The following is a 17,083-nucleotide window of genomic DNA, read 5'->3' on the forward strand; positions in this document are numbered from 1 at the left end:
ATGGCACAAGGCCTCAAAATATCCCCCCCCCCCCCCGTCTGTGTGATAAGTGCTGATGCAAATATTTTGCGACAAATCCATCTATATATTTACGTCACATGTTTGATAACCTGTTTTGTTATCTTTCATCATGCAAACATAATACATCGAACCTAAATTATTTCAGATACTTCAGTAGGTAGTTTCGCACCACTTTAAAATCGTTTCAGGGTTTTTGTTTCATGCATAAAACCCTCGATGAAACCATTCTTAAAATTGAAGAATTATTATACTCATAAAAGAAGTAATGACGCAAAAAAATAATATTGAAACAGGCATTCTTTTATTTTAGTAGGTTCTGTTAGTCCGAATTCAACAACGATATCTCTATCAGGAAGAGCGCTAAAAATTTGAGATGGATTCAAAAAGCACACTCCTAAAGTCATCGTTATCCGATATTATGAGTTCTTTAGCAAAATAACGAATACTGTACATTAAAAAAGTTCATCACTATAAATATAGATGAGATAAAATGTTGAACTGTTGTTTTAGGTAACCACATTGTAGACTCAAGATATTCCTAAAAGATAATCATGGAGTGGCACAAAAAATACAACTTATATTATGTAACTTCAGTGTATGCACACCCTGTTAACGTGAGCTGTTCTACGACACTGGCTAATCAATATTCAGAGTCGTTTGATGGAGCAGACAAAGTCCCACAGAATAGCCAACTCAGGCACCCGACATAACGCCTCTTGACTTTTTCGTATGGCAATCCAAAATGTATATTACTCAACCCGGGTCAACTGAAGGAAAAAATCAGTTGTATAGGCCTATCCGAGAACAAGAAACTTGTATAAACGTGTTTTGAGCAGTTATCAACAAATGTTTGACCGTTCAAGATTTTCACTTCGATCTATAACTGATTAGTAACTCGAATTGTCGCAAACATCATCCGTGAAAAAAGTTTGTATTCGCTGAAACAAACATTTTTCTATTCTCAACTTTGACCGGTTTACCAAAGTTGGTATTTTCCGTTAGACGATTTAATTTATACTTTTTCTGCAGAACTGTTTTTGTTACCACCAGGGTGGAAACACATGTTTTTGAACTGTTAAACGACGAACCCATAATTTTTTTATTTATCCCTTCAAATACAGAAATAACATGCGTCTGGAAGACTAAAATTAACTCCGTGAGGTCGATTCGGTAGAATACGTAGTTTTCCATGTTTATAAATTAAAAATTACTGTAATGGAATTTATTTATAATAGGTAGATAAAATATTGAAAGTAGGTATACATTTATTTACTTAAAAATCTAGAGATAGGTTCTCATAGTTTCTCTGCCAAACCCAAATATAACCTTTTCCGTTTTCAACAAAGCTCAAACAAACGTTAAGTTGTTCTTCTTCAACAACTAATCCAAATAGGTGTAATTTGGATTAGTTGGTTTCTTGAAACGATTTTCCACACACAGTTTCTTTGAATGTTTTCAATTTCCTTCCCAAAAGGATAGTTAATATTTCTTCCTGGATGCCACTGACTGACACTACAAGCAACGCCACACAACACAACGATTTCCACATTGTCTTGTGTGAATTGCGAGGTGAATTTTAATTTTTCTCAAAAAAAAACTATTAATTCATCTTTTTTGGTAACTATATCTTTGAGCTCCCGCGATAATTCGGTTTTATATTCCCAATCGTCACAGACCGCCGTCCTTTCATGGGTCTCTTCACACTTGAGAACAGCAAAAAGTCGCCTGGAGACTAATCTGGTCAATACGGTGGCTGAGGTATGATTACGGTGTTGTTTTTGGCCAAAAAATTATGAATTACAAATTTATGAAGGTCTGTATACAAAACAATTCGATTCATTAAAATCTGGCATTAACCAAGTTTTGCTTCGAAAGCCTACTGTGGGAAAATTTCATTGCAATTGAATTAGTCTTGTACTGTTCAAAATCTTGTTTAAAATCTTGAAATTTTATAACATGCTCAGTTCAAATCGCTAGAACGGAATTATTTTGAACACCTACTTATGAAACTGTAGGTCACTGCCTAGTTTACAGAAACGTATGATATTTTAGGTTTGTTTTGAAGTGAATTTACGGGTAGAAACTAATCAAACTGGATGAAAATCTATTAAAAAAAATTGCGAGGGTAATAAGAACGAGTATTGACATATCAACTCCCTAACCTTCAGAATCCGAATCAGATCCACATTGAAATGAAAAACTAGATAAAATTTGCAACAACAAAGACGAATTTCTGGAAGGTGCATTCATTTTTTTCTGATAAAAGGACAATGTGTGTGTTTTCTGGGCAAATCACATTGAAGTATTCACCAAAATTGTGAAATTTTGGCTGTTTTTCACTCTTGTCTCAAGCACAAGTTTACTGAGGAGTCAAATTTCGAATAAATATATCGTTAAAAAATCCATATGTTGCAGACAGCGTTTATGTTCAAGGAAATAAAAAACTTACTACTTACATCTGACTTATATAAACTGATGAAATTTTTCATTCTATCTCTGCTTCACTGACCTCCGGAGTAATAAAATAGTTTGACTAAAAAGCTGTTCTTAGGTTAGGGCGCTAAATCTTTTTGTTCCCATTAAAAATGAATAAAGAACTGAAGATTATGTAGATATGTGTCTATTTCTATATGCTTAGTCAGGTAACTAATTGCTTTACAAAATCGAAAAATCATTAGGAAACAGATTTTGATAACAATATACCACCCATTATACTTCTTTAAAAAAAAAATCATTACAGTCAGGTACTCATGATAGTACCGATTGTGATACTAGTTTTATTGGAAAAAAACAGTTGAAAAGAAAAATACCACTGAAAGTATTATTGAGGTCTGGCAAAGAAAAATTAATTTCAATCACACTGGTTTTATAATGAAAAATGACTGACCCAAATGAAGTTGTTGCGAGAAAGAAATGTATTTGGCAAACAAAACATCAAAAGCACTTTGAGGTTAAAATCTTTTCATAATCCTCTTTTGGGCTAATTGTGATCCCTATTTTGTAATATTTGACTAAGAGAAAACTACGGGATAATAATTAGGTAATAATTTTAGGCTTTCCAATAGCATCCAATGGCTTATCCAATTATTATTTTGTATTAGCCTAAGGACTTGAAATTGACGGAGGATATTACCATAATAATTAACTACTAATAGTTTTCTTTGTTTGAGATTTAGTTCAGACTTTGGAGAACTTGAAAACTTGGTTTAGTATTTTCGTAGTTTTTCTCAGTAATGAACATAAATGACAACGTGGACATAAATTTCTTTTCAGGAAGGTTCGAGTTTCAAAAATAGAATGTCAGATATTTTGAAATCATGCAGAACTTTTTATGCCAAATGAACAAATATATAGAAGACGGCAATGTTTTGAAAAATTGAAAGATCTGCAATACTGACTTTAGATTTTTTCTAAATATTTACACTATTAATGGAAAAAAATTGTTTTGAAAAACTGATCGCCAGATAGCTAAACCATATCTTTCTACGGTCTTTTTTCATTAATTTCCACCTTCCACAGACTGAAAATAATTAAAAGTATAATGGATATTTTACATTGAAAAATCTGCAATACTGACTTCAGATCTTCTCTAAATATTTACACTTTTAATGGAAAAAAATAGTTTTGAAACATTGATCGCTCAATAGCTAAACCATATCTTTTTACGGTCTTTTTTCATTAATTTTCATCTTCCACAGACTGAAAATAATTAAAAGTACAATGGATATTTTACAGGTGTAGTAAAAACAAACTTTTAGTATCTACATTTCAACAAAGCAGTTACTGTGTGGATACCGTTTCTTGCCAAAGGAAAAGATATACTCAAAATTAATTACTCAAACAATTTCCCAGATAAAAATGCAAGAGTCATATGAAAATCTATATAATTGATCTCTGGAACGGTTCTTCAGTTGTGATTTTTGCAGAGTTGAGTGGTGAAGAAGAGAAAACATTTATTAGGAAAAATCGAAGTGAACTAGAAGTTCTCTCTTTCTGCATATGCACAATATTTTGTATCTATTGTCATTTCAATGTATTTCTGTCTGTGAATGTGAAAATAGGGATCCAAAACTATATTATATCCAAGAATTGAGGCACACAATCTAAACGAATAATTTCTAGTTCAGCTGAGACAAAAACAAGACTTACCTGTGATTTTGAGTTTGTCTTTGAGGATACGACATTGTATTAGTTTGAACTGCCCCATGATCAATCCTCATGGAATGAATTTCCATAGCATACACATTTAAGCACAATTCCTACAAATAACTCACAGCGTCATCACTTTGCAGCAGCCACATTATTGTTCTTCGATCATGATGATTTGTTTTCTTTTTCAATGTTTACGTTTATTCCGAGGAGGAAGGTCATCGGGGTTAATGAAACGTAATTCAAATGGCCCTACTTTATACACATATTGATTTAGAGATGGACCCTAGATATATTTCAAGAAGGTACAGGCCTAATTCTCGAGGGAGAGTGAAAATCGTGATTCTGCCACGTCGAAAGTATTCCGTTGGTTCACTGGGACTCGGAATCCGCAACCAAATATTTTTTATCCCGAATTTAGGAGTATTTACTGGGAATTGAAAAGGTTAAACGTTAAAAACGTGGTATTTTGGAACCGTTATTTCCACTGTTAGCGTCGTTTCGATCAATCACACTACGTTACTAATTTCCTCACGAAAAACACGTTTAAAAAATTGTAAATCCCGAACTTTTCACTGATTTAGAGGCTAGAAAATACAATTTCTATATTAAATCAACTGCTATAGCGCCATATTCGACATCTTGGTTTAGGTTTAACGTGAATCGCACGAAAACAGGTCCGGGATGGTCTATCTTACCGAGAACAAGGGAAGGACGCCAGTGTAGAGAGAGACCGTCATAAAATAATCAACGACACGACGCAGCTGTTTCAACAACGAAGCCACGTCACCGCGTTGCCAGACTTACAATAATTACAGTTTATGACTAATTAAAATTTTATACAATTTACGAAATACACTTCCGTCTTCCGAATTTGCATCTGACATTTAGGGTTGAAATGAATCAAAGATACAGAAATGAAGGACGTAAATATTTCTTCCCAACATGCCCTTGAGTTTAAATCGAACGCAAGAATTCAATTCAAAATATATATATATGAGAGGCCGTATTCACTGACAAAAATATGTCTGTGTTGCCCAAACTGATGTTGCTGGTGAGAAATTCAGAAGGCAAAACACGTTTTCTTAGCGTCACTTAGTGGGATGTACGACTTTCAATGATTTCTATATCAAAAATTGTGTAATTAAAATGTAAAAAATCTAATAATTTGGCCTCAATACAGAACGTGTGCTTTGAAATGGAAATACAGAAACTTTTCTGCACTGATGAAAAGAATTTAGATATGGTAATATTTTGGTCGATGTGATGTGATAATTGAGCTTCGGTGGTCCGGCAACGCTGCACACCACCCAAGCCATGTAAATTGCATTTTGCGGTCATTTTTGAGTGAAACGAAGTCGATGCAAAAACGAAAAGAATTTCAACAGTATAAAGAAACTTTTGTCCCGAGAAATGAACTGAAATTTCGTAAAATTCGATATTCTATGAAAGTAATAAATAAATGACGTATTTCTTAGAGTTCGTGCTAGAGATACTCCATTCCACTGTGTTCTCTTTCATTTTTTACCGCCCGTTCTGTGTGTGAGAGTGAGATGAAACGAAGACTGTTAGTTTAAAGGGGATAGACTGAAAGACGTTTATGAAAAATGAAATTTGTGAATAAGTATTTTTGCCTCTGCTTTGAAAAAGTACCCCAATCACCTACCAATTAATTGAAAACAATAATTGACCTATACAGGACACTGAATACCTAGGTACCTACTTAAAACCAGTTTTTTTTCAAATCTTGCACTATAGTTTCTAAGGGGGTAGGTCTACCTTACTTTATTTTAGTAAGTAGAACTTTCGTATGTTAAATGTATCTGAAATCAGCAAGAAATTGTTGTTGCTACCTCTGCCTACAATCACAGGTATTCAATCTTACGTCTTACGGCATAGAAAGAAGGTAGGTACTTTTTTCTTTCTTCCACAATCGTCAATATAATCTTCAATATGTAAAAACATTCAATAATATCTGAACAAAAGTACAGAATGAAAGAATGTCTATCTTGCGGCCAGCATACCAACGTAAATCATCTACCTTTCCAGGTAATCTCTACATAGGTAGGTAGCTATACCTATACCAAAGAATAGAACTGATGTGAAAACAGTTTTACTCTTATTATTGATACTCTAAAGAGGTAGCGTAAGTACCGAATAACTTCTTTTTTTATTGATTTTCTACCCAACCATTCAAACTCAATAAGTGTCTGTCCACTCTCAACCATCTGTAGATGTAAATTAGTATCTGAAAATATGCGTAGAATAGAGTCGAGTTCAATTTAACCATGAATACATGAAAATATTCTGCTTCTGTAGTACTCCATGTTGTATCGTTTCAATGTCGGATTTGACATAATTAAAATCAACACACCGATACCTGTTTTCGAGATAAGAGCTGAGGATACTCAAAATGGTACCTCTCAAACCATAATGACTTAACTTTTCAATGAGTATGGCATGTGATACACAATCAAAAGCTTTGGTCAAGTCGCATAAAGTGAAATGAATGTGTTTGCCCTGATGAAGACCCTCCACTATGTCATTCACCATCTTGTAAGAAGCCTGAATTGTGGATATGTTTTTCCGAAATGTATATGTATCTGTAAATATTTATTTGTAAATTGGTATCAGTAAATGAGTATCTGAGTAGGACTGGATTACAAACAACCCGCAATCTGTGCCGTGGCAATTTCAACCATAATCTGTAAATGTAAATAGGTACCTGTGAATAATAGGTATCTGTAAATAAAAGGTAAAAGTGGAACCTCTGGCGTAAAATAAATCCAAAAACGAGCACTTTTTCCAATTGCCAGAAATACGACGCGGGTTTCAGGAGATGAAAAAACTTTTCTGGTGCTTGTTTTGGTGAGTGCTTGTTTTTTGATGTAGGTATCTCTATGTGTAATAGGTATCTGTAAGATTAACTGAGTAGGAACAGATTACATACAATCCGTAATCTATGTCCAGACTCTTTCATCCATTATCTGTTATTAATAGGTATCTGAAAATGACAGATATTTGTAAACAGGTATCTGTAATAGGTATGTGTAATAGGTATGTGTAAAAGGTATCTGTAATAGGTATCTGTATATAAGTATCTGAGTAGGGCCAGATTACATACAACCTGTAATTTATACTCATACTCTTTTAACTATTATCTGTAATATAAATAGGTATCTGTAAGTGATAGGAATCTGTAAACAAGTATCTGTGGATAGGTAGATATATGTAAATAGTTATCTGTAAATAAATATCTGAGTAGGTATATGCATTTATAGTATATGTATTTATAGGTATTTGCATTTATAGGTATATGTAAACAAGTATCCGTGGATACGTAGATATATGCAAATAATTATCTGTAAATAAGTATCTGTAATAGGTATCTGTATATAAGTATCTGAGTAGGGCCAGATTACATACAACCTGTAATTTGTACCCATACTCTTTCAACTATTATCCGTAATATTAATAGGTATTTGTAAGTGATAGGAATCTGTAAACAAGTATCTGTGGATAGGTAGATATATGTAAATAGTTATCTGTAAATAAATATCTGAGTAGGGTCAGACTATAAACAACCCACAATCTGTTGCCGAACTCTTTTAACCATAATCTGTGAATGAAAATAGGTATCTGTGAACAATAGGTAAATAATAGGTATCTCTACATTTTCAGGGAGAGTGTTCGACAATATGACAAAAATATTGTACCCAGTAAAGATATATACGGCACACCAACCACTCCACAAGTGAGAATCATATATTTTTTATACTTGACATGAATGAATCCGAAATATCTGTCGAATCTAGAAACAACTGTTGTTCCGCTGCCAAAAATCTTCATCAGATAATAAGAAATTGATGCGTTCGGGACCATTAAACTATCAGTTTTATCTCTAAATACTGATATTACATTTCTAACGTTATCTACCATGTTGTAATGTATTTCATAAATAGATGGCAGATGTTTTTTCGTCATGATGCCGTTCATATGAAAGTGATAGATAATGTTGTTGCTATACGAACCGTTATGTCCCTCGCTCGAAAGGAATTGTTATAACAATGTGGACGTCGATTACTGATGGCTGAGGTGCCAACAGAAGAGCAGATGGAATTTGAAGAAGCCCCGGGCGCGGTTTTTATGAAAAGAGGAATTGTTATGAAATATAAATACCCATCCACTATGAAAACAATTCCGAATCAATATACAGCTCTCAGTATGTTTGTAGTGTACAGGGTGTTGTTTTGTAATCGAGTAACGAAGCGGTTTACGATACTGCATTTCAGTGACGGCTCGTGCATTGGAGAACAGGGGAGGCTAAAGTCATAAAGGCTATATATACACACAGCCCGTCGGAGGCGCGAAATTTTTTGGGGTATCGCACCTATTTGTAGCAAAATACGTAATATTTGCATAAATGCAAACAAAAATTGAGTATTGCTGAAAATTATACGTATAAATCTGACCATCAAAGAAACAAAAACAAGGAAAAAGGGTTGTCTTTGAGTTATTTAATATATATGAACTCTTCTTAGTCAATAAATAATACTTTTCTCTTCTTATATAAGACGTTTCTTAAAAATTCCTAAAAACGATTGAAAGTTGTGATGTACAGGTAATATAGGTAGTTTCATCAATTTCCCATGCAAAAAAAGAAACACTTTCAATCTCCTTGCTTATATTTTCCTTAATAATATATGCCACACTGTCAATAAGCTAATTTTGGATGGTTTTTGAGGTGCCCAAAAAACGCTACCGTTTAAAAAAGTGCCAAATTGTGAATCATATTTGCCCCATAACATTAAAATTTCCTTGCAATTGCCGCGATTAACGAATCTTCGGTTTCACCGTGTCCGCGAAAAGCTAATTCTTGGGAACCCAAATAAATCGTAATATCGGTGAGTCTTTTTAAATTCGACCGATTTTCCCTAACCTATATTTTGTTTTGTAAACAATTTCAATTTACAAGACGAAAATATATGCTTCTTAGATTTAAAATGTCTTTCTGTAGAACGAGGTAATTTTTTTAAATTGGAGTATCCTATTTTAGACCACGTTTAGTTTTCGGTTTGTACGGAAAATAAAACACAGGGCCAAAAAAAAGTTTTTCTCGTTTAATGGAGCCGATTAACCAATCGCATTTATCGTACCAACTAATATTAAATCCTTGATTTTGTCGATTATCTGACGCTTTAATTGAAATCGAATTTTGTTGAGGCCTTCCTAGAGTTTTAATAATGTAAAATTTATTATCATAAGATAAAGACTTGAAATTATTTGTCGGCAACCAATCGACTATATCGTCAGAGTTTTTAAAATATTACCAAACAGCACTGCTATAATACAATAAATACTGCCTGTTTTATACACAAATAACAAATATTATCAAGAAACACTAAAACGATTTACCAAAATATTTTTCAGTTCCGGTCCGTCACGGCATCCCGTCCGAATAATTAAATAAAAAACAAACGCAGTCATACACTAACGACTAACGGAGACCAAGTGGAGGCTAGCCGCCTCTAACGCTATAATTTCTGCAACTAAAATTACAAATCGGGACGTATGTCGCTGCTTGGATCGGTCTCGTGGAGCCTGTGTTTTTTAAGGTGGTCGGAGGCTTGGCTCCCTTGTAACGTATGTCATTTATTATTTCGGGTTGATGGTTTATTCGTTATTCGTTCATGGGCGGTGCGTTTGAGCTTTGTTGATGCAGGATACAGTGTGGTACGTACTACGTAGTGAGTTTTTCGGGCGTAATATGTATTTATATTGAAAATTAATGGTAAAGTAATGATACCCAAGCATTTTTAGAAAATAATAATCATAATTGTTTGTTAATATATTTTAATTTATTGCGATGTATAGCCTCAAATTTTATGGGGAGGCTAAGCCTCCATTGCCTCCTCTGACGAGCCACCGCCGCTGCATTGATCTTTTTGAATCGATTCATGGAAAATAAAAAGCAGTGAAACTTTCAGACACTCATAAATTAATGTCCGAACATTCACCATTCAAGAAAAACATGTCAACCACTTTCATAAACACACAGTTTTCATTCATTAGGTACAGAATGTCCAGGGAACGGTTAATTGAAGAAGTTTCATAGATCCCCGTCACAATCGTCCGCTCGAGTTTAATTTAATTAATCAATTGATACCATCAACATTGTAATTACATTAGAGAACTGCTCGACAAAATGGTTTCCCAATTTTGTTGAAACTGCATTCTCCTAGCAACGCTACTGTCAACACTTAACACAAAGTGTCTTGGGGGCGTTGAAATTCGTTTCATTAAAACCCACATGAACGGCATCTTCTCGCTGTTTTTCTTTTTTTGAAAAGAGGCCGAAATGTCAGTGACCTCTTACATAAAACATGTACTCACTTCCATTGCTTATGGAAATTGTAACTATTTCAAGTGATATTCTTGTAATTGACGGGCCGGTTTGCCTGTTAAAATCGTGTATCCGGCCGGGAAAAGACAAATTCTTGAATTTTGTGATTTCTGAAATGAGTTATACTCCTTCCGGAGAGTCACTGTTTCAAAATCATCAGAAATTATTATCTGGAGAAAGTGATATCATTTTTAAAAATCATCAAAACTATAAATTGATTGATGTAGCCATTGCTATGTGGTAGGAAATCACAATGAAGAAAAGAGAAATGAAACAGTGCTTTCAAAAAATTTTCTACAGCGCCATTTAGTGGCGAGTTACAGAAAAATCGATAGCCTAAAAACCTTCTCTCTGAAAAATTACTTATACATGTCAAGTTTCCTCACAATCGGTTGAGCGATGTAGAAGTTTATCACTTACCAACCAACCAACCAACCAACCAACAAACATCCATTTTTATATATTAGATACAACTTTATTGAATAAGTTTGGAAATGTCCGTATAGGACAAAACTGCAGTAACGTTAGTTACAAATAAATGTGGTAAAAAACACATTTCACAAGTTTCATTTCTCTTTTCTTCATCATCAAAACTACTTTAGACATTGTCGAATTAAATACAATAACGTTACTTTAGTCTATTTTTTTAACACGCTTTTATTAGCATCACCTGTATGTATGTAGGTATGTTTGTTTGTTTGTAATTCCAGAATTATTGACATTATTGCTTGATCTATTCGCGGGCAGATGGCGCTGTACGGAACCTCAAACCTCAAAAAATGAAAGGAAAACTAAGCCTGTCTTCAAAGGAGTCTCCAAAGCGATTTCAAGAATTGTGACGACTTTGGACGATTTTCTTAATGCGAAAATATGTTAATGGTTTTCTACAAGTCATTAAAAACCATAATTCAAACTAGTTTGGGTTTGTTGTTAGACACATTGTTAATACTGAGTCGTATTAATCTGATTTCAATTTTGAAAAACACCTCAAATTCGTATTTTCCATTTCTGTCTTCGGAAACAAAATCAGAGTTGAACTTGGGGCACTTGTTACAAAAATAATTCGACTAAGTAATGAAGAAAATGAAAATTAGGTTGGCATGTGGAAAGTTGGGCAGAAAACAGCACCAACGAAAATAATTACTTCCGAAAATCTCATTAAATTGCAAGAAAATATATTTTCCCGTTGAACCCAAATCATTGAGGTTTTGCTGAAGCTACAGCAAACTTATAATTTGTGAAGTGACAAGAGATTTGATTTATCGAACAGATTATTGCAGATTGCAGGATTATCCGGATTGTTATTGTTCACGTCTGAATTTGCGGATAGCGGGCTACGAGTTTTATTGTTCATGTTAATTCTACCTGGACAATAATGATTAATTTAATAAAATACTGCCAACAAATAATAAATCAAATGTTCAAGGGTCAAAAAATGCAAGAATCTTAGCCAATAATAGATAAATAGGGAGGGATAAATGGGCGTATTAACATGAAATGGCAAAAGAGGTATTAGTCCGGTCAAATTAGACTAAAAAATAAGAGTGAAGGTACATGAATTTATAACAAGCTGCAAATGCGTGTAATTGTTCAAAGCATAGTTGAAAAAAATAAGATAAGACTAATACGAAATACATCATTGACGGTGGATACTTACTACATCGTGTTGTGTGGGATAGTGAAGAAACATTTATCATTATTTTAGATAAATACGTTCAGTATGTACGTATACATTTTGGTGCCAGAATTACGGCCGTATTTGATGGCTATGATGATTGCACGAGAAATATTAAAGCTGCAGAACAACGTCGTCGAACTTAGCAACATCTTCATCTTCCGATATTCTATTTGATGAGCTTATGACAGTTCCTACCAGTCAACAGAAATTTCTTGCAAATACTCACAACCAATCTCGGTTCATTTCAATGTTGAAGGATAAGTTTATTGGCGAAAATATATTGGTAAAACAGGCTAATAACGATGCCGACGTACTGATTTTTGAAACAGCTATAGAACAATTTAATTTGACAAATACAACTATCGTTTTTGGTGAAGATGTAGACTTAAGTACTCGTACTTCTTACTGCTCGAACTCCACCTGAAAAAACTATTCTCTTTCTAAAGCCAGGAAAAGCTCAAAGTCAAACCGAAATATATTCGTCAAAAAGTTTATCTACTTTTGCAAAGAGTCAAAATCATGTGCTATTTTTACACGCAATAACTGGCTGTGATACGACGTCTGCATTTTACAGGAGGGGTAAAGCAACAGTCTTTAAAATGTTTGAAAAACAAGATTTAGTTCAATGTGCTGAAGTTTTCAAAAAAAGTTATTCGACTCAACAAGAAATTATCACCAACGGGATTCAGTTTCTTCTTTCTATGTACAAAGCTCCGAAAAAAAACCACCTGCTTAGATAAGTATCGATATGCATGTTTCGTAAAAAACACTAAAAATAAGAAACAGGTGCAATTAGCTTTTCTTCCTCCAACCTCAGTTGCTGCTCATCAACATCTTTTCCGGGTATATTACCAAGTTCAAGTGTGGCTTGGTTATCAGCTAGACCCAAAAGACTGGGGTTGGAAGTTGGTCGACAATGCATTAGAACCTATTAAGACTTTACTCCACCTGCGCCGGAAAAACTGCTGAACACAATTTTTTGCAACTGTAAAAAGGGATGCTAAATGTTGTTGTAAAAAAGTTGGACTGTTTTGTTCTCTGGGATGTACACATTGTCAAGGCCAGTCATGTTCTAATGCTGAATCACCAATAGTGGAGGATTCATTTGATACCAACGAGGAAACATGCGATACATTACTCTTGACGCAGTTTACCTACACCCAGGATGAACATCAAGAAGAAAAAGATCAAGAAGAAGAAGACCAAGAAGGAGAACGACAACAAGAAGTATTTGAAGGTTATGACTCAGATGAATACATTTTTACATTTTTTAAATTTCAATCGCTTTTATAATTTCCAACCCTTCCTAATATATTTTATTATGCAAGTTTTCAATTTGACAGAATCACAACAGACATGTGGAATAGACCTACTGGGAAAACCAGGCGTGGAAACGTATGCATATATAATGACGATTACAACTTTTTGACTCGTCGTATCTCAGAAACGGTGGCTCTAAGAAAAAAAGTATTGATACATTTTTTGTAGAGAATTTTATGATCTACAATTTTTATCTGAAGTTATTTTATGATAAAACTTACCGTTTTCCTTAAAATCGCGAAAAACCAATTTTTTTCGAGATTTTTGACCTTTGACCTCAAATAAATTTTTTTCCAGGCATCGCAATCATTCGGAATTTCAAAATCTCATTTTCAACTATGTTTTGAACAATTACACGCATTTGCAGCTTGTTGTAAATTTATGTACCTTCACTCTTATTTTTTAGTCTAATTTGACCGGACTATGTAGGCTATGTAGGTTTGTTGTTAGACACATTGCTAATACTGAGTCGTATTAATCTGATTTCAATGTCTGTTTCAATAAAGAAACACCTCAAATGTGTCTATCTTCGTTAACAACTTGAACTTGAGACACTTGTTACAAAAATAATTCGACTAAGTAATGAAGAAAATGAAAAATTAGTATGGCATGTGGAAAGTTAGGCAGATAAGAGCACGAACGAAAGTAATTACTTCCGAAAATCTCATTAAAATGCAAGAAAATATATTTTCTGGTTAAACCCAAATCAGGGATGTTTGCCCGAAGCTACAGCAAACTTATAATTTGTGAAGTGACAAGATATTTGATTTATCGAACAGATTAAGTAGAAAAGCTCAAGGACATACCAGAAAGTGCATATCAGAAGGTGATAAAATAAAAATTGGTCAATGAATAAATATTTTCGAGAAATATTACAATTCGTTTAATTTTTTCGAAAGACACCGTACATTGCTTTTGTTTACCAATACGGCCCAACGGAAGGTTCACCAACTCGCCTCAAAATGAGACAACATTTTATTCCTGATCACTTGAATTTATCGATCCTCAATATGAATATACCACCCACAGGAAGGGAATGGAAATATTCCGACAATTACTATGAATATACCTGCGTCATACTTGTCATATCCGCACCTTTTATTTTCAAGCTCTCTATAAGATTCGTTCAATAAATACCCCATTCTTATCCCAAGGACAATAAATTTACGTTATTTGAAAGGTAACAGAGCCGTTCACACCTGTGGGAGAGAAGGTCGATTTAAGGTTTCGAATTTCTGAATCGAAAAATATAACGTTTCAAAAGCCTTTCACGAATTTTGAATATGCCAATCTTTTTCATTTGTCTGGGTGAATGTATTATAGTTCATATTGGTGATAATAATAATGAACGACTCAATTTATTTACTAGAAATGAAAGGGTGTCACTTGTCAATGTTTTTCAATTTAACCCAAAAAATCTCTTGTCATAACCATACAGGAGAAATGCATAACAATATCAATGGAAGAAACAATTATATTAAATAAAAATTTACATAATCAACTGACAATAGGTGAATTGACAAAAGAAATGACTTTGACTAGACAATATTACATAAGGAATAATGTGATTTGAAGCAACTTACATCAAGAATTTGTAATAGTTACTATAGTCCTTTTTTAAAATCGTTGCAGAAATAAATGCTTATTATTTATTATGTTTGCGAAACCCTTACCTCGAAATTTTGACTCTCAAACTCGAAATTAAACTTCAAACTCGAAATTACGACTTTAGACTCGAAATTTAGAAATTAAAGTCGAAATTTTGAGGTAAAAGTCGCAATTTCGACTCTAAACTGAAAACTTTGACATCAAACTGAAACTTAGGCTTTTAATCTCGAAATTTAGAGGTTGAAGTTGAAATTTTGAGATTAAAGTCGTAATTTCGACTTTGAACTCAAAATTTCAACTTCAAATTCAAACGTAGGCTTTTAATCTCGAAATTTCGAAAGTAGTATTTAGTGTTTGAAGTGGAAATTTTGAGTTTGAAGTCGAAATTTCGTGAATTATCAAGAAATGTCGAGATTAAAGTCGTAATTTTGACTTTGAACTGAAAATTTCAACTTCAAACTGAAACTTAGGCTTTTAATCTCGAAATTTAGAGATTGAAGTTGAAATTTCGAGATTAAAGTCGCAACGAGATTAAAGTCGCAATTTTGACTTTAAACTGAAAATTTCGATATCAAACTGAAACTTTGGCTTTTAATTTCGAAATTTAGAGATTGAAGTTGAAATTTCGAGATTAAAGTCGTAATTCCGACTTTGAACTGAAAATTTCAACTTCAAATTCAAACGTAGGCTTTTAATCTCGAAATTTCGAAAGTAGAATTTAGTGTTTAAAGTAGAAATTTTGAGTTTAAAGTCGAAATTTCGTGAATTATTAAGAAATATCGAGATTATAGTCGTAATTTTGACTTCAAACTGAAAATTTCAACTTCAAACTGAAACTTAGGTTTTTAATCTCGAAATTTAGAGATTGAAGTTGAAATTTCGAGATTAAAGTCGCAATTTCGAGATTGAAGTCGCAATTTTGACTTTAAACTGAAAATTTCAACTTCAAATTCAAACTTAGGCTTTTAATCTCGAAATTTCGAAAGTAGAATTTAGTGATTAATGTGTAAGTTTTGAGTTTAAAGTCTAAACTTCGTGAATTATTAAGAAATGTCGAGATTAAAGTCGCAATTTCGAGATTAAAGTCGCAATTCCGACTCTAAACTGAAAATTTCGACATCAAACTGAAACTTAGGCTTTTAATTTCGAAATTTAGAGATTGAAGTTGAAATTTCGAGATTAAAGTCGTAATTTCGACTTTGAACAGAAAATTTCAACTTCAAATTCAAACTTAGGCTTTAAATCTCGAAATTTAGAAAGTAGAATTTGGTGTTTAGAGTGTAAGTTTTGAGTTTAAAGTCGAAATTTCGTGAATTATTGAGAAATGTCGAGATTGAGGTCGTAATTTTGACTTTAAACTGAAAATTTCAACTTCAAACTGAAACTTAGTCTTTTAATCCGAAATTTAGAGATTGAAGTTGAAATTTCGAGATTAAAGTCACAATTTCGAGATTAAAGTCGCAATTCCGACTCTAAACTGAAAATTTCGACATCAAACTGAAACTTAGGCTTTTAATTTCGAAATTTAGAGATTGAAGTTGAAATTTCGAGATTAAAGTCGTAATTTCGACTTTGAACAGAAAATTTCAACTTCAAATTCAAACTTAGGCTTTAAATCTCGAAATTTAGAAAGTAGAATTTGGTGTTTAGAGTGTAAGTTTTGAGTTTAAAGTCGAAATTTCGTGAATTATCAAGAAATGTCGAGATTAAAGTCGTAATTTAAACTTTAAACTGAAAATTTTAACTTCAAACTGAAACTGTATATATAGTGTCTATATAGGTATGTTTGTTCATGCATATATGTATCTATACCCTGTGTATTCGATATGATGTAGTTTCAATCAACTATATCAGTTATTTTTGTGTGGTTTATGTAGAAAAATTGGTATTAAGGCCTGACATAA

The 17,083-nt window shown here is 33.2% G+C and overlaps 2 protein-coding genes across 2 annotated transcripts in view; one reads left to right on the forward strand and one right to left on the reverse strand.

Annotated features, from left to right (window-relative positions):
• Nucleotides 1-4,875, reverse strand: part of Smr (nuclear receptor corepressor smrter) — a 147,937-nt gene extending 143,062 nt beyond the window's left edge. Inside the window, 1 exon segment of the mRNA XM_074181526.1 lies at nucleotides 4,171-4,875. Within this exon segment, the coding sequence (XP_074037627.1) occupies nucleotides 4,171-4,256 (86 nt within the window). The 5' untranslated portion in view covers nucleotides 4,257-4,875.
• Nucleotides 1-17,083, forward strand: part of Mks1 (Meckel syndrome, type 1) — a 96,652-nt gene that overhangs the window by 69,841 nt on the left and 9,728 nt on the right. The window lies entirely within an intron of this gene.

This window comes from Leptinotarsa decemlineata, unplaced genomic scaffold (assembly GCF_025532065.1).
Source record: "Leptinotarsa decemlineata unplaced genomic scaffold, Ldec_3_MD MMD2_P_RNA_scaffold_1, whole genome shotgun sequence".
NCBI classification, from domain to species: domain Eukaryota; kingdom Metazoa; phylum Arthropoda; class Insecta; order Coleoptera; family Chrysomelidae; genus Leptinotarsa; species Leptinotarsa decemlineata.